Source organism: Caretta caretta, chromosome 7 (genome assembly GCF_965140235.1).
Source record: "Caretta caretta isolate rCarCar2 chromosome 7, rCarCar1.hap1, whole genome shotgun sequence".
Lineage (NCBI taxonomy): Eukaryota > Metazoa > Chordata > Testudines > Cheloniidae > Caretta > Caretta caretta.
In genome coordinates this window covers 58292417-58314219 of record NC_134212.1, presented here as the reverse complement: position 1 = coordinate 58314219, position 21803 = coordinate 58292417, and the positions used below count along the sequence as shown (strand labels likewise).

Below are 21803 nucleotides of genomic sequence, written 5' to 3'. Positions count from 1 at the left end.
AAATAGTTAACTCTGGTGAGATACTAGGTGCTACTAGACACGCTGCTCAATTCCTCTGGATGGGACTTGGAAAAGAGGTTTCCTTTGGGGCTTTCTTAAAAATGTTCTGTAAAGCAGACGCCCCAATCTCTGACTGAGTGCTCTGATTTATAGGGCTAGTCTAGGGATTCTGGCCACGTCTGGTCTGATGGTAAAAAATGTTTGACATTAAAATAATCTTTGCTTCACAGGAGGCACTCGCAGGAAAGAAATTATGGATCTGTTTGGGGTATCAAACGACTTCTGAAACAGCTGGTATGTAAAATAAAACCATCAGCTGTCTTGTCATGATCAAATATTCCCTAAATCTGGGCTAGCAACATTGCTTTTGAAAGATGTCGTTCCCTATAAATGCCTTTAACGCCTGGTAGAAAATTCTTGTGAACATGTTGACAAATGAAATAACCCGGGTTATTTGATTAACGTCCATGTAATCTAAATATTGGCTTGTATTGAGAAAGGAAATGTCAGCTTTGTAATGCTTTTGAAAGGAGGGATTTTCGCAGTAATTCGAGAGTAATTTTATACCAACAAAACCTACACTACGCGAAATATACTGAAGGGATTAAAGAGAGGATAGAGCAGGGATTTTAACTTTCTATAAGAATTCCGATCATGCAGAAAGGAAGATAGATAATCTGGTAACGGGTCCAAACATTGCATCCAGCTATTATTCCAGCGGCTCATCACCAGTCAAGGGATGGGTTTATCTGGTGCTGCGGCCTTTTAATCTCTCTTTGGACACGTTTTCTGTAATTGGATGTATGCGGCCGATAAATGAGATCAGCAAATTCACATTGTTGGAGCTGTTTGTTTATATTTCTCAAATTGCATGCAAATGGGTTAATAATAGACAGGGAACTCATTAAAAAAAACACCCCAAAACCCCACCCTTTTCATTTGGGCGCTGGAACCATTACAAGAACATGTGCTAAGATTATTTGTGTCGATTCCCTGATGGAAACAGGATCTAGAGAGGTTAGTGTCAAATCAGCTGATGGGATTGGATGCAGTTGGTTTGGTTTTATTTTGAGCAATGCATGAGCAAATGAACATAGGCCTTCTTGTCATTTTCAATCGTGCAGCTCCCCACCCCATGCCCTGTCCCCTCCCGCCCCTGCTACCCGCCGCGCGCCCAGTTTGATTAGACAAAGGGGTTAGACGCCATCTCACCTACCCACCAGTCAGAGGCGTTGTCAAGTTTGCACAGGGCATGAAGCAATGAACCGGTCATCTCTCTATGCTGATGCTGATTTTATAGTCAGAACGTGAACCCTGGAAATATCAAAATGTGAAACAAAAATATAAGCTCTGCAGAGCTGGAGTGGAGCAAGAATTAAGTCAAAATCTCCCCTAACCACTGTGCTGTCTCCCCTAACCCTGACACACATTGGTATTTAAAGTATGAAGAAATCATTGCCGAGTAGTTCTGTAATATCTGGACACAGCAAAGGGGGGTGGGGTGGGGGATAACAGACTTTTAATTCAGACTGTTCTTAATTCTCAGCTCAATAATTATAGTTGCATGATTATTACACTATCCCCAATTTTATAAAGGCCTTCAAGTATGCCCCACTGTTGCGCTGCAGGGTCCCAAGGGGGCATTAATAGATAGTCGCTGGGGTGTTCTGTTTACTGTCTCTCTGCACGTGTATCCCGTGTCTATACAGGAGCAATGCAATCGATTGTTTATGAGGGAGCCGGAATGAAAAAGTGATACCCTGCAGAACTGGTAAGAAACATGATGAATGTGCACGAGCCACTTAAATGTCAAAAGATACGCGATGCGTACTCCGGTTTATTCCAGGTTGAAAAGCACGGTGTGGGGTAATTATACCTGCAACACTGACAGGTACCAGATCTTTGTCGCGCACCAAAGGGATCCGAAGCGATGAGCATTTGGCTTTGATTTTAAAAGGCAATTTACTGGATGGATTTCAATGCATACAGAGGGGTGGAAATCTGTTTCTGATCTGCCCTTGGCACATTTGCGCCTCGGACACGTCTGCAGCAGCCCGGGAAAGAGACATTTCCCTTGGAAAGGACGCCTAGTGGGAGGGGATTCTCACTGTCCTGAAGTCACTTGTTCATTTTGTGTGTGTGTCAACATATAGGATGCGGGTTGCTTTTATTTCCATCTCCATGATCTAAGTTAACCATTGGGGCTGAAATGGCCAGGGCAGCAAAAGTGGTTAACACACGCAGTGCATTCAACTTCCGACGGGCATGGTTTATACCGAGCACATTGTCTACTAAAACCATTTGATCCTCTTTCTTGCTGACCCGCCTACAGCCAGGGCGGTCTGATTTTCTGAACTGGGTCCAGTGAGGAAACGTGAAACGAAATCGGAGCCGGTTTGCTTGTAGCTTTAACGTTGGCTCAAGATTTTCTAGCAGTAACTTACCCAGCAGAGAGGGGAGGTGTGCGTCTGCGCCCAGATGTGAGTGTGATTGCCTATCCGCGTACATGGGAATGTGTGTGCTTGTGTTGCAGGTGTGTGTGTGTGTGTAAGCGGAAAGACTGTGTGTATGTGAAGGCTGTGTGTGTCTGTGTAAATGGGAAGGGCTGCAAGTCTGTGTGGGAGGGCTGTGTGTGGTATTTGTGTGTGTAGGCAGAAAGGCTGAGTGTAGGTGTGAGATCTGTCAGTGTGTGTGTGTTGGTGGGGGTGTGTAGGTGGAAGGGCTGTGTGTGTAGGGGAGTGTGTGTAGATGGGAGAGCTATGTGTGTATTTTGTGTGTGTAGGCAGAAAGGCTGTGTGTATGTGTAGGTGTGAGGACTGTCTCTCTGTGTGTAGGTGGGAGGGCCGTGTGTGTATTTTTGTATGTGTTGGTGCGAGAGCTGTGTGTGTGAGAAGGCTGTGTGTATATGGGGAGGGCTGTATGTGTATTTGGGGAGGTGTAGGTGGGAGGGCTAGGGCTGCGAGTATATGGGGAGGGTTGTGTGTGTATTTTTGTGTGTGTTGGTGGGAGGGTTGTGTGTGTATTTGCATGTGTGTAGGTGGATGGGTATAGGTGGGGAGGCTGTGTATTTTGCATGTGTTGCTGGAGGGCTGTGTGTGTGAGAAGGCTGTGTGTACATGGGGAGGGCTGTGTGTGTATTGGGGGGGTGTAAGTGGGAGGGCTGTGTGGGGGCATTATTGTGAGGGGGTTGTGTAGGAACAGTTGTGGGGGGGGGGGAGATAACAGAGCCGGGGGCGCCACGTTCCCGAGCCCCAGCCTGTATCTGGGCAGTGAAGTGACTTGCTGGCCGCGTCTCCCAGCCTGGCCGGGCTGCGGCTGTTGGCGAAGGGGCCCGGCGCCCGCCGCCTTAGCTCGCTCCCTCTCTGCCCCGCCCGGCCGCGCCGGGCCGGGCCGGACCGCGCCAGCCCGCCAGGAAGCTGGGGAGAGGCTGTAGCCATCCCGGCGCAGAACTAGTGCTGTGGAGCCCCGGGACCCGCCGGCAGGGGGCGGCCAGTGCCATGTGAACACATACACAGCTACACCCCACATACAGACACACAACACGCACAACACATGAACGGCAAGATATGCACAGAGTCCTGCACACACACAACACACACTCCTGCACATAACACCCCCAAATGCAGACACAGTCACACAGCACACATACACAACACAGAGTCCTGCACACACACAGCACAACCTCCTGCGCATGCACACGGTACACACAACACGGTACACACAACACATGCCTGCACACGCCACACATACACAAAGCCCAGCCCTGCACTACATCTACACACCCTTCCAAATACAGACAGAGACACAACACACACTCCTACGCACACCATACACAACACTCCTGCATGCACACCCCACATACACACGCAACACACACACACATCACACATCCCTATACATACACACAAATATACACACACACACCTGCACAGACACACAACACACACTCCCACATGGTCACACCAAACATCTTCTGCTTCCTATCCATAGGCACAGTCAGCCGCAAATATACACACTCTCTTGCACCCACGCACCTCACACAGAAATACACACAATGGTGCATAGAGGCAGCAGTCATAGGTACACAAACACAGCACATCCATACACATTCACATGCCACAGACATACACCAGGTTCATATATTCACTGGCAAATCTGGCCCCAACACACACACATACAAACACGTGGACGGCACACTGAGACAGCAAGCAACGACATAGAGGGAACCCGCCCTGCTTAGCTTCCCTATAGCAGTGGTTTTTGACCTGTGGTCTACATGGACCCCTGGGGGTCCAAAGACTGTGTCTAAGATTTCCAAAGTGGTCCACACCTCCATCTGAAATTTTTTAGGGGTCTGCAAATGAAAAAAAGTTTGAAAACCCACCAGATCAGAGGAATCTTTACCTTGGATCCCACAGGATTGGAGGTGGGAGGACCAGACTGCCCTTCTGATAGTTTCAGCACTAAAGAGGCAAGCATCAAGGGATCAGGCTACAACTGAGAGGGATTTAATTCCCACCTGAATGCACACTTCAGCTCAGAACTTTGCCTCTGGTGCTATCTGTTGTGTGACCCAGAACAGGAGATGCTAATGTGACACTGTGAAAAGGTTGCTTTGGAACTTAGGAAAGGCCATACTGGGTCAGACCAATGGTCTATCTAGACCACCATCCTGTCTTCTGACACTGGTCAATGCCAGGTGCCCCAGAGGGAATGAACAGAAGAGGTAATCATCAAGTGATCCATCCCCTGTTGCCCATTCCCTGTTTCAGGCAAACAGAGTCTAGGGACACCATCCCTGCCAATCCTGGCTAATAGCCATTGATGGACCTATTCTCCATGAATGTATCTAGTTCTTTTTTGAACCCTGTTATAGTCTTGGCCTTCACAACATCCTCTGGCAAGGAGTTCCACAGGTTGACTGAGTGTTGTGTGGAGAAATACTTCCTTTTGTTTATTTTAAACCTGCTGCCTATTAATTTCATTGTGTTATGAGAAGGAGCAAATAACACTTCATGATTTACTTTCTCCATACCAATCATGATTTTATAGACCTCTATCATATCCTCCCTAGTTGTTTCTTTTCCAAGCTGAAAAGTCCCAGTCTTATTAATCTCTCCTCATATAGAAGCTGTTCCATACCCCTAATCATTTTTGTTACCTTTTTCTGTACTTTTTCCAATCCCAATATGTCTTTTTTGAGATGGAGCGACCAGAATTCAAGATGTGGGTGTACCATGGATTTATAGAGAGGCAACATGATATTTTCTGTCTTATTATCTATCCCTTTCTTAATGATTCCCAACATTCTGTTCGCTTTTTTCACTGCTGCTGCACATTGAGTGGATGTTTTCAGAGAACTGTCCACAATGACTCCAAGATCTCTTTCTGGAGCGGTAACAGCTAATTTAGACCCCACCACTTTATATGTAGGGGGTTATGTTTTGCAAGGTGCATTACTTTGCATTTATCAACACTGAATTTCATCTGCCATTTGTTGCCCAGTCATCCAGTTTTGTGAGATCCCTTTGGAACTCTTCAGGGTCTGCCTGGGACTTAACTAGCTTGAGTAGTTTTCTATCATCTGCAAATTTTGCCACCTCACTGTTTACCCCGTTTTCCAGATCCAGACTCCTCTTTGTCACTGAGAGCAGGGAAACAACCAGACCCGCTCCTGGTCCTCAGAAAGAACTTTGCTCTCTGCAAGGGGAGCGATCTCTCTTGGGGTTGTGATGAGAGGCCGGCTAGGAGTCTTTGGGACAATATAATTGCAGCAATTTGCCTTCCAACCCCTATGGTCGCTCTGGGTTCACTCTCTGAAAGTGAGCCTTCCCCACAGAGAAAGAGCAATGTCCGTTCCCAGCTCTCTCATCCGAAGTGACTACTCGCATCCTTCCCTGTGGCTCTAGGCATTAACCAGGTCCCTTCTCAGGAACTGTGACTGGTGGGGGATTGGGGGAGAGTTAGTTCCCTGCTTGGAGATGGGCGGCTGGAAACTGCTAATTATTCAGATTTCATATGCAGCATCCAGATGAATGCGGGCTTTGGCCAGTTCTTTCAGGGGCATTTTTTGTGGGAGAGGTCCAGGCTGTGTGTTGTGTGGAGAAATCTTAACTCAGTGATTTATTTGAACCGTACCAACACCGTCCATCCACCCCCGTGTATAACACCCACAATACATAAGTCTCTCGGTGTGTGTTCGTTTTTATCATTAGAAGAAAACGTTTAAGCGTGGGGTGGCATGACGGGGAGAAAGCAGCAACCTGCACAACAGCAAGCGGGCACTTTCCTTTGCACGCGGATGGAAAAGGCGTGTGGCACGGGCAAGGTGGCTTGATAACAGCGGCTGAAAGAGGCACCGATTCGTTATGTTTCGGAAATCGCAAGGCTGCCTCCCGGACGTAAAACGTTCCCCCTCATCCGCCTCCCTGGGGACTCTTTCCCCGACTGGCAACCGCGAGGCACCGAGGGTAATGAGCAGCTAGGGAGCGGACGAGTGTACTGTTATTGACCAGAGGCGTTTGGGCGACTAATCGATCTGCGGCCCAGCCGGATTGTTTTAAAAGCAGCGCTTTAAAAACAATCGATAGCTCGATAGGAGCCTGAACTGTTTTCATGACACTGGGGAGGGTGGCACCAGTGTTGATTAAATCGATTCCCCTTTAAACAAAGGGCAGCAGCTGAGTAAACATCCGTGGAGCCAACAGCCTCTCTGCACGACCCGTTCCCAGTGCTGGGGTCCAGACAGATCACTCCAGTTCGTTTGCCTGCGGTCTAGACACATCGCTACCATTCTTTCTCCTAGCCCTTTACCTGTTGCATGATTCCAGAACGGAGCCCCGGCCGTGCCCATGACAGACACGCCACAAATAGCAAAGCGGTGACCGGTCCTAGTTGCTTTAGGGTCCCTAAACACGGAGCATGGTTGTAAAACCAGCTGCCTCCGACGGGAAGGGGGATGCTGCAACAAGCCTAGAGGGAGAGACTTCTAGATTTGCCAGCAAACGAATCCAGAGCTGACTCTCAGGGAGGGAGACGAGGCAGACCCGAGCTGTACCCCTGGGCATAGCTCTGGTGTTTGGTGGGGGTGTGTGTTGGGGGATGGGGGGCATCTCTTGCTAGTTTGCAGCCTTGCTCTCCTTTCCCTGCTCTGGAGCCCGGAACAGGAAAGTCCCAGCTCCGCTTCCCCACCATAAGATCCTGTCTCCCCCTCCCTACGAATCTGTTCGCTCCCTATGGGAGGAGGCACGCAGGAAATCGGGGCTGAGTTACTACTCTAGCAACCAAGCCGAGCCTGTTAGCGCGGGGCGGGGGGATGGGGCTTTAGGTACCGTCTGCCCGGACCCGGATCCAAGCCCCGCTGCCACACAAAAATCTCCCCCACCCCCAGCAGCAGCTCTGCCCTTGCATGGACCAGTGGGGTGGGGGAGCCGAGATCTGGTTCTGCGCATGTTTGAGAGGAGATCGGGAACTTTTCCTTTGCTTCTGGACAGACGCCGAGGGCTGCGGGGCGGGGGAGGGGGGCAGAGATTGAGGAAGAAAATGGCGAGTCGTGGGAGTTGCGTGGAGAAAGCGGCTTTCCTCTGCGCCTTCCTGCTGGCCACTTGCAGCCTGGCGTCCTGCGCCCAAGCGGAGCCGGAGGAGGAAGGGCGAGACGACCAGCGCTCCTGTCACGGGGCCTTCGATCTCTACTTCGTCCTGGATAAGTAAGTGACAGTCCCATTTAAAAGCGGTTATTCACCCTTCACTGCCTTTGCGCTGCTGCTCCTGCAGCGGGGATCTTTGCTGCTCTCTGGGCGGATCGCCGGGGCATGCCGGCCTCCCACGCTGCCCGCGCCTTGTGCACAAAGGGAGCACTGTGCAAAGCAAAGGCACCCCCCAGCCAGGGAAGCTACAGGTCACACCCACAGGGGCACCGGGCTTTTCAGCGCCTCGGTGGCCCAGCAAAGGCAGCCATGCTCCGGAGAGCCCGTGAATGCCGCTAATGCGCGGTTAGTAGCGCATAATGCGCGTCTTGCGTTATCTCTGGGCTGTTGAAGGATTTGGTGGGCTCTAGGCTGTACCCCGTTGCATTTACTTAGTTCTAGGCTTAAATCCAAAGAATTTGCTTAGTTCTAGGCTATCACCCATGGCATTTGGTTAATTCCAGGATACCGTAGAGTCTGTGCAAACTGGTTAATTTTAAGAATCCAACCCCTGTTTGTCCCCATTGCTTACAGCCTTACAGGCATGGTTTAAGGCATTTTAAAACGTGTTAGCTGGTCATGGTTAATATCTGAGGGGTTGTCCACACTAGTGTTTAAAATATGTTAGTTAAAACATGTTGGCTAACACATTTTTAGACACTATCTGTTATCCTAGTTTAAACATCGCCTAAGGTATGTCTACACTGGAATTTGTAGATATGTTTTAACAGGTGGTACTCAAGTCAACTGTAAATTATAGTGTAGACACTACACAAGTATTAGAGGACATGGGTTCTCATTCCTAGTTGTGTTTAACTCTAGCAAGCAGCCTAGGGTTCAACATGACAAGCAAGAAATGTTTGTGTCCCATCTACAGTAGAATTTACAATTGTGCTAGTCAAGATGCTTTAGTTAGGACATGTTAAAACATGATTAAAGATTGGAGCTTTTTTTCAATGTGCATCTGACCAGGTGATGGCGCGCGCTCTCTCTCTCTCTCTCTCTCTCTCTCTCTAGCAGGGGAATTGTTGACTCTGTCAGGCCTTCTGCTGAGCTTTGGGCCAAAAAGCACCTTCTCAAAAAAAGAGGGTGACTTTGTTTTGCTTTGAAAGCAAAAGGATGCAAAGACTTCCTAAGGCAGTTGTTGTTGTTGTTGTTTTGTAGCAACCTGCACCACAAAATACTCTACTTCCTACTAAGGTTTATTACAAGGCTTTCTGACTCCTGCATCAAATGCACTCCTAGCAAGGTTTTGAATTGTTATTATCAATGTTGTCATGCTGTTCTCCAGCGCATAATAAAAAAACTTTCAGTAAAAATGGATATTGGTGTTTGGGATTGGGGTACTCTCTATGGCAGGATATGGCATGTGTATAACTTTATACAGTGTAATTTCCTTGCCTTAAAATGTCATTGGTATATGCCTAGTCAAATCTAAGGCTTTAGATACTGGTTAAGGTACTGTCAAACCTATACATTGAAATTGTGTTGTAACTTGATCCCCTGACTTGATTGTGACTGTGGTATGGATGATCTATGTGTAGGGTCCAATCCTGCTGCTATTAAAGTCAATAGCAAAACTCCCATCCACTTCAATCATAGCAAGATCAGGCCTTGAAAGTCTGCAAGAGAATAAAAGCCGAACTGTTTGGAATGAAAAAATGCAAAAGAGGTAATTTGGCCATTTAAGTTGAAAGAGTTTCTTGTGGTTTTAAGGTCTGAACTTGCTCCCACTGAAACCAGTGGTGAAATTCCTGTTGGCCTTTTGGGAGTAGGGCTGTTACAATCTGCAAGGATTACGTGAAAGCATCACAGTCTATGGGCTATTCGCTGCCCTTGCGCTGTAGCAGAATGTCCAGGGATGTTGGTGGGAGCTGTGCATACAAACTGAAGTTGTATTTGGCCCTTACTGCTTTTCTATGTGACTGGTGGTATGGCAGCAAGGGGGTTTCTGAGGACAGATCTCATGGATGGATGGACTCTGGCTCTTGGAACAGTTTAGCCAGATGGAGCCAGATAATAAGTAAGAGTTGACAGGGTGGGGGGTATCACTAAGTCTTGGAAGGGAGGATGGCCAATCAGAGGGGGATGGGTGAAACTGAGACTGTAACATTCACATTTTTGGAATCATATTTATTCAGGTGTGAATTGGGGAGCGTTTCTGGTTCCAACTTCTAATGGAATAACCCCCAGCAACAGTCAGTGCTAGACATTGGGGTGCCAAGTGGTGCCATCACATCCTATACAGCACATTGTGGATTGCCTTCCTCCATTGTGCCTGGCCAGTTCAGAATTAGAAACATTCAGCCTTAATGAGATGGATAACAATGGGGTTGAAATGTTGCCATTAAGAAATGTCCCGGCTTGAGTCCTATGGCCATGTGAGGCCCTCTCTGAATGAATGTCTGAGAAGTCAGCCTGGGTGAACCAGAATGACTTTGTCCTCTCTGTTGGTTTGCTCCCTTATGGGAAGATGTTATCTCACATCAAAAGCAGGCAGACTGAAGGAATACAACACGTTTCTTCCCTTGTTGGTGCAGGCACTGTACATTACTGCAATAACTTTGTCAGGGCATGATTTTCTTTTTCATCTGGCCAGCTGGCGTCTGCAGGGATCAAATGCTCAGGACGTCAGCCGGCAGAGGGGAAAAGATCATGCACTGGTGAAGTTATTGGTATAATATATGGTGCCAATTAGAAAGAGAAACTTGCTGAGTTTGTGCAGTTTTTCCTCCTTCTGATGTAGATTACGTCTTCTTGTATTAGCTCTATGGAATAGGCAGCTTCAGAGCAAAGAGACTGAACTGTGGGTATGTGAAGGCTTGACATGGGAAAAAAGCAAAGACCTATCTCAGACCTCCTAGATGGTGTCATGCCACACACAGCAGAAGGTCAGGGCAAAGCTCTTATCCCTGCAGACAAACCTCTTGAAGCTACCACAGGTAGATACAGTCTGCCCTCTGGGTTCTGTATTCTTACCATGGTATGTTGTGCTGGAACAGCATTAGCCTGTGTTGGTTCTTGGAGGGGACACCTTCAAGTTATGGACAGAGGTGCTGGTGATTCAGAAGGTAGGGCTCTTCTGGTTCAGACTGATACTAGGGGGAATGTCGTAAGGGTAGGGCTCTTAACTCCAGTGTGCTGGTTACAGGGGGCTAGGGGACTCAGAAATCAGAGGGCTGATCTCCAATTGCACTGATGTTTATATAGTAATGCCCTGGTTGTCAGAGATGCTGAGCACCCACAGTTCCTGCTGTAGGCCACAGAAGCTGTGTGTGCTCAGGAGTTGACACTGGACTGGTGCTTAGGTTCTGCCGAACCCATTGCCACAGGTCCCTCAAGTTTACAAATTCACAGCTTCTTGGGGTAGTGGCCTCCTGGCTGCTGCTGACAGCCCTCAGGCTGCATAAGAATCCAGCTGCCTGTCTCTGCACTACATCCTCTGCTCAGGGGTTTGGTCACTTGACTCTGTTCAGATCACATGGTGACATCCTTATGCTGTGTTATCCCCCTCTCCTCTGCTACGTTGTTGCTGTTGACATCCAGCTCTTGTTTGCCACTGTGTCAAAATGCACTTGCAAAAAAACAACTGACCTCTAGTGTTTTCTAATTATAGCGGCGCCTGATAGCATCACTATAATTGTCTATCAGTGCAGCAATTATAAGTCCTTAATTTAAAGGGGTTTCTAACTCTGCCATGAACATCTGCTCCTGGCTAGTGCTTGACATGACAGGTCTGAGCCACATAGCTATGTGTATTTTTATTTACTGAATGTGAAGAAATCCTTTTGCTTATTTTTGAACTCTGCGGCTGGAGAAAGAAGGAACTGGAGATTTTTGGATATATTTTTGCATTCCTCTAACTGGGGGGTTTCACAAAGATAATTTATATTTTAAGCAAAATTGAGTGGGGCAGACTTGGGGGTTTCAGACTTCTGTTTATCCACAGGACAGACAATGGCTGTGCAAGCTACCCCCGCTGTGTTCTTGCCAGTGTGCATCAACCCTGCTCTGGAAGTGCGCTTTCAACAAGGAGACCAATTAGTCCTCTGGGGAAGTGGATTAAGACTCATTGCATCCAGGCCACACAGTCACTAGATGGGAAGGTCTTTCTGTAACTATTGCCCTTGGTCAATTTTGGACTGATGACCTAAAGGTTGCTGCAAGCTATTGCCAGTCTCCACAGTCACCCAGTCCCTACACACTGTGTGCTTTATTTTCAAAAGCCCAGGTTGGCAAGGACATTGTATGTGCCAGGAAAGCCAAGAAAACCATCGTTTTGTTTCAAACGTTCTGAGTGAATGTAGTATTCACAGAAATGATGGACTACAGGCACTGGCTAGAGCAGGGGTGGGCAAACTTTTTGGCCTGAGGGCCACATCGGGTTTCCAAAATTGTATGGAGGGCTGGTTAGGGGAGGCTGTGTCTCCCCAAACAGCCTGGCGTGGCCTGGCCCCCACCTCCCATCCGACCCCCCACCCCCGCTTCTCGCCCCCTGCTGGCCCCCCCGGGACTCCTGCCCCATCCACTGCTCCCTGCCCTCTGAACACCCTTGGATCCCCCACCCCTGACTGCACCCTGCCGCCCCATCCAACCGCCCCTCCCATTCCTGACTGCCCCCCCCGGGACCCCTGCCCCATCCAACCCCCCTGTTCCCCGCCCTCTGACCGCCCTGACCCCTAGCCACACTCCTACCCCCTGACCACACCCCAAACTCCCCTGCCCTCTATCCAACCCCCCCTGCTCCCTGCCCCCTTACCGCACCACCCAGAGCACCAGGTCAGGCCACGGGCTCTGCAACTGCGCTGCCCAGAGCGTTGTGCCGGTGGCGTGGCGCACTGAAGCTGCGGGGGTGGGGGGACAGCGGGGGAGGGGCTAGGGGCTAGCCTGCCCAGCCAGGAGCTCAGGGGCCGGGAAGGAGGGTCCCGCGGGCTGTAGTTTGCCCACCTCTGGGCTAGAGCAAATAGGAGCTGTGCAGGTTTCCACCCCCAGTCCTCTCTATGAATCTTTGCCCATCTTGCAACATTCCCACTGCTCTGGTCCAAGGACTTGACTTCAGCGCAGGGTATTGATCTGTCTCCGGTGCATCTCCAGCGTCTCTCTGCAGGGGGTCTCTGCACTGACTGCTGTTCTGTGTACTGCTTGTGTGCACTGGATCAGAGGGAAACCCACTAGATTTAGGTAAAAAATTTTAAAAAATGGATGGCTAAATCCAGGCTTGGACACCTAGGAAAGTGGCTAATGGGAGATGCTGGGCTCAGCACATTTGAAAATCACACCACTATTTGAGGTCCCACACTATGGACTCAATCACCTAACGTTAGCCTCCGGTTTTGAAAATCTTAGCCTCATTTCGCTCATGGCCTATGTTAAGATGGGATCAACCTATCTAGAAGCCCAAACATTAATATGCTGTACTGCCTAACCCTAATTCATCAGCACATCTGGGATCTGATCCTCCAAACTGACGCAGAAAGATTCCCACTGAAATCTACGGGACTTTTCATGTAAATAAGGCGAGCTGAGTTTGCCCCTTCAACTTAATTGATTATAGCAAGTTTAAATTTCTGAATATGGTTCTATCTATCTATCTATCTATCTATCTATCCATCTATCCCCATGCACCCTATATATCTATTCCCATGTACCCCATCTATCTATCCCCATACACTCTATGTATCCATCTATCTCTCCCCATACACTTAATCTATCCATCCTCACACACCCCATCAATCTATCTATCCATCCCCATCCAACCTTCTGTCTATCCCCATACACCCTATATATGCATCTGTCTATCCCCATCTATCCCATTTATCCATCTCTCTATCCCCATACAGAGCCATCCATCCATCTCTCTATCCCCATACACCCCATCCGTCCATGTATCTATCCCCATCCATCCTATCTCTCTCTCTATCTCTCAATCTGTCTCCATACACCCCATCCGTCCATGTATCTATCCCCATCCATCCTATCTCTCTCTCTATCTCTCAATCTGTCTCCATACACCCCATCCATCCATGGTTCCTGGCCAATGGGAGCTGCAGGGGTGGTGCCTGCGGATGGGGCAGCATGCAGAGCCGCCTGGTCACTCTTCAGAGCAGGAGAGGGGACATGCTTCTGGGAGCTGCTTGCAGTATGCACCGCCCGGAGCCTGCACCCCTGAGCCCCCCCTGCACCCCAATCCTTTGCCACTGCCCTGATCCCTGTCCTGCCCTCCGAACCCCTCAATCCCAGCCCAGAGCTCCCTCTTGTATCCCAAACCCCTCATCCCCAGCACCACCTCAGAGCCCACCCCCCATGCCCCAACAGCTTGTCCCATCCCTGATCCCCGTGTTGCCCTCTGAATCTATTGGTCCCAGGCCGGAGCACCTTCCTGCACCCCAAACTCCTTCATCCCTGGCCCCACCCCAGAACCCGCACCCTCAGCCGGAGCCCTCATACCCCAACCCCCTGCCCCAGCTCTGATCCCCTCCCAACCTCCAAACCCCTCGGTTCCAGCCTGGAGCTTCCTCCTGCACCTTAAACCCTCATCCCCAGCCGTGCCCCCCCCGGCACAGAGCCCTCAGCCCCCCCCCCCAACCTGGAGCCCCCTCCTGCACCCTGAAATCCTAATTTCTGGCCCCACCCCAGAGCCCGCACCCCGAGCCAGAGCCCTCACCCCCTTCTGCACCGCTATCCCAATTTTGTGAGCATTCATGGCCTGTCCTACAATTTCCATACCCCGATGTGGCCCTCAGGCCAAAAAGTTTGCCCACCCTCTGTCTATCTCCATACACCCTATATAGCTATCCATCTATCCCCATATACCCTATCTATCTATCTATCTACCTATCTATCTATGCCTTTCTCTCTCTCAGCATAATGTAACCTAGTCATTTATACCAAATTTATCACTATGTCTGAGGTCAGATTAAATGATCACAGTGGTCCCTTCTGGACTTAAAAATCCATGACTCAAGGAATCTGAGTGCCTGCAGGTGGTAATATGCATTATTATCAAACCCTGATCTGATGGTATTTTTTCCTATCTGCCTTTTTTCGCTGGGGTATAGTGTAGCTGATGTTTAGATTTTATGTAACCAGGTACAATGGCTGGAAAGTTTTGCTGCAAATGTTTGCTTTGTTTTGGACATAGCTTTGTTATTGGAAGCAGGTTGTGTTTCTTTGTACTCTGTCCAATATTACACAAGCAGAGCTGCCTTTTGGCAAAAAGAAAAAAACAATTAAATCCAAAAAGAAAAAGCATAAAGACAGTACAAAGCGAACCAATGAACAGTGATTTTGTTAGATGGCACATGTATATTTAAAAGGGTGAGGAAAAAGGCATAGCAGCATGTCAGCATCTTATCTGCAATATTTAAATAAGGGTATATATCTGTATGGAACTGCATTTAATATAGTAAGAGCCCGAGCCCTACCCAAGGAAGTAAACTGAAAGACTCCGATTGACTTCAGTGGGTTTTGGGTCATGCTCCATAAGCATATAGTTGTAGGGAGTAAGTTATTGCTTCTGGGTGTGAGCTTGCATGCCTGAATCTCACAATGTGAATTTGCACAGGGCATGCGAGGACTGGACCCTTTATGCACAAACGGAGAGAAGAAGCATGGCTCTTGCGCATTACACTCAGCAGAAGTGCCTGTTTCCTGGTCAGCAGCAGTGCCTCCTGAGTGACGGAGAGCAGCGGGGAGTAAGGGCCTTGGCTTTGCTGAATAGAACCAGAACTGCTTAACTGTGTGTCCGAGGCCCTGTACTGCGAATAGCAAAAGTTCTAAGAGTAGTGGGCTGGCTGGCTAAATTCCATGTCTGGTTTTGGGTTTCCTTTCCCCATGTGCTGCCCATTTCTGTGGGTAGATGTTGGGGAAGTTGCAGGAGGGAGCTGGCTTGGCTGCATGGTCAGACTGATAGTGATCAGACCAGTGACAGTGTTTCGAGGGAGGTACCCAGAGTAGATAACAATGTGGAGCTGGGAAATTTTACTGCCATTTTATTTCATGGGAGAAAAGCTCTCTGCAAGGGGATAGTGTCCTGGCCTAGCACTGGTTCCACTCTTAAAACCTTTTGGACTCAGCTACCTTGAGAGGCAGTGTGCATCAGCAGCTAGCCTGCTGGACTGGGACCTAGAAGATTTGGGTTCTAATCCTGACCCTTGGTGAGTTGCTTTTCTGTGCCTTTGTTCCCGCCCCCATCCTTTGTCTTGTCCATTTACGTTGTAAGCTCTTTGGGGCAGGGCCTGTCTCCTACGTTATGTTTGGACAGTGGCCAGAATAGCGCAGTCGGATCTCAGCTGGTGTGTCTAGGTGTTATTGGAATACAAATGCTGGTCCCTCTTACCTTGGTGATCCATCCACAAAGGGTCCTTTCCAGGCCAGTGCTCAGGAGAGGAGGAGTCTTGTCACTTCTGATACTCTGCTGGCTCAGGAGAACAGAGCCGTGGGATGGATGGATGTGCATGTGCATGTCTGAAACCATAACAAACTCCATGCCCTGAGGCTTTGCTTTTATTCCAGAGCCACTAATACCAACGTGCAGAATTCCCCTGCTGTCTAGAATGTGGTTGTGGCTGCAATTAGGTCTCGCCAAATAACAACCAAGCTCCAGATTTCAGTGCAAGGGGCCCTACTCAGACACATGTTCATCCCTGTGACGGGCTGGGCCAGCTTTAGCCCTGGGGTAAGCAGGTACTGCACTCCGGGAGTGCAATGGCCCAAGCTAAGCCCAGCACATCTATAGAACAATGGGTTAGAACGGTGGAGTCCATTCTTGCTTTGAGACCACCCTGGAATGCTGCCTTCAGCTTGGAGCGCCTCCATATCAGATAGGCAGGAACTCAGCAAAAAACCTGCTCCCCCATCCATTTTCAACCTCCCCAGTCTTTTCCCACTCTCAGTAGGGGAGAGCAGGTCTTTGGCATTACCACCAATCTGTCCCCAGTTCAAGCACTGCCATTTCCATGTATCTGTTGGCTGTAAATGCAGCAGGAAGAGGAACCCTTTAATGTAGCACAAAAGGGGGTGTAACTAGGAGCAATGGGATGAAACGAATCAAAAGAAACTTCAGGCACAATCTTCGCGGCATTGATATCTATTGTGCGGTGGAATGAACTCCCCATGGAAGTCCATTGCTTGGGACGTTTAAAACTAGCCTCCATGAAGCGCTGAGAATTACATGCCTGATGCTGCATTTACAGACGTCAAAAGCAGATTAGGAATGGATTTTAATGGCAGCAGGATTGGGGATGGAATAGATGATCTGCAGAAACAGTCCCTGTTTCTAAGTGTGTCCTATTTGTCATAGGCGATCAGGTAGTATTGGAAATAGTTACTAGTGGTAAGACCCAGGGCATCCACTTTCACTGCTAAACTATGGAGCTCATACACACTGTACCCTGTTGATCTACTTGGTCTCTTCAGGGCAGCCCCTGCCTATATGTTGAGTCACATACGTTCCAGCGCAGATTCTATGCTGCGCCTCTCAGGAGATGCAGAGATAGAGGGGGGCAAAGATAGCTTTATGGAGAGGGGGCTGGGGGCTGGAGCAGAGATCATCCTGTTTTCTGCACGTTGCTGTAAATTGGCTGTGAATGATACCTCTTCTGTGCCAGTTTTGCCTGCCTGGTTTCAGCGGGTATCGGCTTACGCCATTCCTTGAGGAGTTGCGCTCTTGTTGTGATCCACTCAGTCTTGCACCTGATCGTCTCACAGACATCCCTAAGGACAGGACAGGCCTGACTGTGATAACAGTCACCCCAGCTGTGACACAGATATAAAACTCCATTGAGTTAAAAGGAGTCACTCCTGGTTTACTAAGGTGGAAGCAGGGGCAGAATCAGGCCCTGCCTCTCACAGTTCTCCCTTTCCACCCCCTCAGATGCTGATTCACCTCAGCCCCGTTGCCCCAGAGAGGCATCAGTGGGAAATTCAGGCAGGCAGCTGCTGCTCAGGGCTTTCAGTCCCGGATGGGACAGGGAGTGCATTCTTAGCCAGGCTGTGGTTTGCTGACTCTTCTTTTTGTGTCTTGGATAACAGAACTGCACTCCCAGCATGGGGAGCTCACTCGCAATGCATGGCTTTTGTGGGTTGTGCATTCATTGGGCCTGATCCTGATCTGGTCCTGGCTGCTTCAGCCTGTGATTATATTGGGATCACTCTGGATTTACAGCAGAACCTGACCTGGAATGTCTCTTCCGGCACGTCACTGCCCACAGCAGCTGCTTGCTGCCTCATCTTCTGCTCCCCCATGAGGATGGGATGGCATGGGGAGGGGCCCAACACATTGGGTAAAGTGTTGCCTCCTGGCTGATAGGCTGCTGCTGAGGGTGATGGCGTGTCTCCTCCCCTGCCCAGAAAGGCAGTGACATAGGTGCTCGGGGTGCTACTGCTACCAGCTTGGGGGGCCAGGGGGGGGCACTGCTGCCTCCCTGGGGATCTCCAGGTGCTGCCCGTGGGGGAGGAGGATGCTCTGGGCATGCTGTAGGGGAGGGGGCAGACCAAGGAGCCAGCTCTGGGGGTGCCGTCGGGAGGGAGGCCCGGATGCTGTATCTGGTGGTGCAGTGCAAGGGGAGGCCCGGATGCCGTACCTGGGGGCGCCGTGGGGGTGGGGAGATGCTGAGAAGCCGGCTCTGGGGGCATCGTTGGGGAGGGGGCAATAGTGGCCTGGGGAACAGCATTGCCACTGCCAGGTCTTTTTTACTGCTACCATGAGTATCACAGACATCGTGAGCCACAGAGAATATCAACTTACTGGGTCGCCACAGCTCCCTGTGGGGAGTGAGGGGGAGTCAGTCAGGTCTGAGGCCTGGCTGATGTGACCGCCCCACCTGGCCTGACATGTGAGTGAACCAGGGACCTTCCGAGCCAAGAGCACCAGTCTACAGCTTGAGCTGGAGAGTGAGGCTGTAACAGACTCTCATCCTCTAGCTCAAGCACAGAGAGGGACCCAGACCACTCTGAGCAGTGCTCTGCAGATGCACTGTATGATCCACCACCCGTCCAAATCCCCAGGCCAGGGACCAGCAGGATTTCATTTCTGCTGCATCTCCGCATGCCTTCCACGAGGACCTGTGTGGGACTCAGAACTGCACTGTTCAGCGCTGCCATCCATTCTGCACTCTCAGCGTGGACTGACTCCATTGCCAGCGTTCAGGAACCTGATTCTGTCATGGCTCTCTCCTGTCAGTACTGTGTGATTTCGCTGATGGTCTGACGCTTGGACAGGCCAGGAGCTCTGCCTTTCTATGTGATGATTGTGGCTCAGGCATCAGAAGACAGTCATAGAATCATAGAATATCAGGGTTAGAAGGGACTGCAGGAGGTCATCTAGTCCAACCCCCTGCTCAAAGCAGGACCAATCCCCAATTAAATCATCCCAGCCAGGGCTTTGTCAAGCCTGACCTTAAAAACTTCTAAGGAAGGAGATTCCACCACCTCCCTAGGTAACGCATTCCAATGTTTCACCACCCTCCTAGTGAAAAAGTTTTTCCTAATATCCAACCTAAATCTCCCCCACTGCAACTTGAGACCATTACTCCTTGTTCTGTCGTCTGCTACCACTGAGAACAGTCTAGAGCCATCCTCTTTGGAACCCCCTTTCAGGTAGTTGAAAGCAGCTATCAAATCCCCCCTCATTCTTCTCTTCCGTAGACTAAACATCCCCAGTTCCCTCAGCCTCTCCTCATAACTGATGTGTTCCAGTCCCCTAATCATTTTTGTTGCCCTCTGCTGGACTCTTTCCAATTTTTCCACATCCTTCTCGTAGTGTGGGGCCCAAAACTGGACACAGTACTCCAGATGAGGCCTCACCAATGTCGATTAGAGGGGAACGATCACGTCCCTCGATCTTCTGGCAATGCCCCTACTTATACATTCCAAAATGCCATTGGTCTTCTTGGCAACAAGGGCACACTGTTGACTCATATCCAGCTTCTCGTCCACTGTAACCCCTAGGTCCTTTTCTGCAGAACTGCTGCCGAGCCATTCGGTCCCTAGTCTGTAGCAGTGCATGGGATTCTTCCGTCCTAAGTGCAGGACTCTGCACTTGTCCTTGTTGAACCTCATCAGATTTCTTTGGGCCCAATCCTCCAATTTGTCTAGGTCCCTCTGTATCCTGTCCCTACCCTCCAGCATATCTACCACTACTCCCAGTTTAGTGTTGTCTGCAAACTTGCTGAGGGTGCAATCCACACCATCCTCCTGATCATTTATGAAGATATTGAACAAAACCGGCCCCAGGACCGACCCTTGGGGCAGTCCACTTGATACCAGCTGCCAACTAGACATGGAGCCATTGATCACTACCCGTTGAGCCCGACAATCTAGCCAGCTTTCTATCCACCTTATAGTCCATTCATCCAGCCCATACTTCTTTAACTTACTGGCAAGAATACTGTGGGAGACCGTGTCAAAAGCTTTGCTAAAGTCAAGGAACAACACGTCCACTGCTTTCCCTTCACCAAAGAACCAGTTATCTCATCATAGAAGGCAATTAGATTAGTCAGACATGACTTGCCCTTGGTGAATCCATGCTGACTGTTACTGATCACTTTCCTCTCCTCTAAGTGCTTCAGAATTGATTCCTTGAGGACCTGCTCTATGATTTTTCCAGGGACTGGGGTGAGGCTGACTGGCCTGTAGTTCCCAGGATCCTCTTTCTTCCCTTTTTTAAAGATGGGCACTACATTAGCCTTTTTCCAGTCGTCCGGGACTTCCACCGATCGCCATGAGTTTTCAAAGATAATGGCGAATGGCTCTGCAATTACATCCGCCAACTCCTTTAGCACTCCTGAATGCAACGCATCCACCCCCATGGACTTGTGCACGTCCAGCTTTTCTAAATAGTCCCGAACCACTTCCTTCTCCACAGAGGGCTGGTCACCTCCTCCCCATGCTGTGCTGCCCAGTGCAGTAGTCTGAGCAATAATCCAATAATCCAGCCTCGTCTGCAGCAGTTATCCAGTGTTCATTTGCTGCTCATTTAACCGACTCTGATACTGACCTGAGTGATTTTAAGGGACTGACAAAAACAGCCAAGAGCAATGACATTCCAGTGCAGGTTCCGATGGGCAAATGTCCATTTATACCCAGTGGAGCTGGAACATTTTTAGTAGTGGGGGTGCTGAAGGCCAGCATCCTTGCCCCTGTCTGCTGTCCTGGGAGCAGGGCCGTGTCTCTGGGAGGGGGAGGACCCAGACAAGGGTAAGGGGGCCAAAGCTGTGGCCACAGCTGGGGGTGGGCGTGGGGCCAGGAGCAGAGCCCCAGGCAGAGGCCAGGAGCAGAGCCCCAACTATGGGGCCGGGCGTGGGGCCCTGGGAGTGGAGCCCTGGAGGTCGAGGGCCAGGCACTGGGCCTCAGGAGTGGAGTTCTGGGAGTGGGGGGGTGGGGCTAGGCACAGGGCCAGCGGCTGGGGAGTGGGGCCAGTGGCCGGGACCTTAGAAAGAGAAAGAAAAGGAGTACTTGTGGCACTTTAGAGACTAACAAATTTATTTGAGCATAAGCTTTCATGAGCTACAGCTCACTTCATTGGATCCATACAGTGGAAAATACATTGGGGAGATTTTATATACACAGAGAACATGAAACAATGGGTGTTACCATACACACTGTAACAAGAGTGATCAAGAAAGGTGAGCTATTACCAGCAGGAGAGTGGGGCGGGGTGGGTCAGGGGGGAACCTTTTGTAGTGATAATCAAGGTGGGCCATTTCCAGCAGTTGACAAGAACAGTATGTGTGTGGGGGGGAATAAACATGGGGAAATAGTTTTACTTTGTGTAAAAAGAAAAGGAGTACTTGTGGCACCTTAGAGATTAACCAATTTATTTGAGCATAAGCTTTCGTGAGCTACAGCTCACTTCATCAGATGCATCCAATGAAGTGAGCTGTAGCTCACAAAAGCTTATGCTCAAATAAATTGGTTAGTCTCTAAGGTGCCACAAGTACTCCTTTTCTTTTTGCGAATACAGACTAACATGGCTGTTACTCTGAAACCTTACTTTGTGTAATGACACATCCACTCCCAGTCTTTATTCAAGCCTAAGTTAATTGTATCCAGTTTGCAAATTAATTCCAATTCAGCAGTCTCTTGTTAGCGTCTGGTTTCAGAGTAACAGCCGTGTTA

At 49.6% G+C, this 21803-nt stretch overlaps 1 protein-coding gene across 2 annotated transcripts in view; it reads left to right on the top strand.

Moving 5' to 3' along the window:
* The first annotated feature begins 7155 nt into the window (after positions 1-7155).
* The window catches only part of ANTXRL (ANTXR like), a 79410-nt gene continuing 64762 nt past the window's right edge, over positions 7156-21803 (top strand). Inside the window, exon 1 of one of the 2 annotated variants that reach the window (XR_007357692.2) lies at positions 7156-7706. Coding sequence is in view for 1 of the 2 variants with exons in the window: in XM_048858309.2 (XP_048714266.1) it covers positions 7450-7706 (257 nt within the window). In the remaining variant the exon portion in view is untranslated. The remainder of the gene's footprint in view (positions 7707-21803) is intronic. The other variant, XM_048858309.2, reaches the window with a different exon arrangement.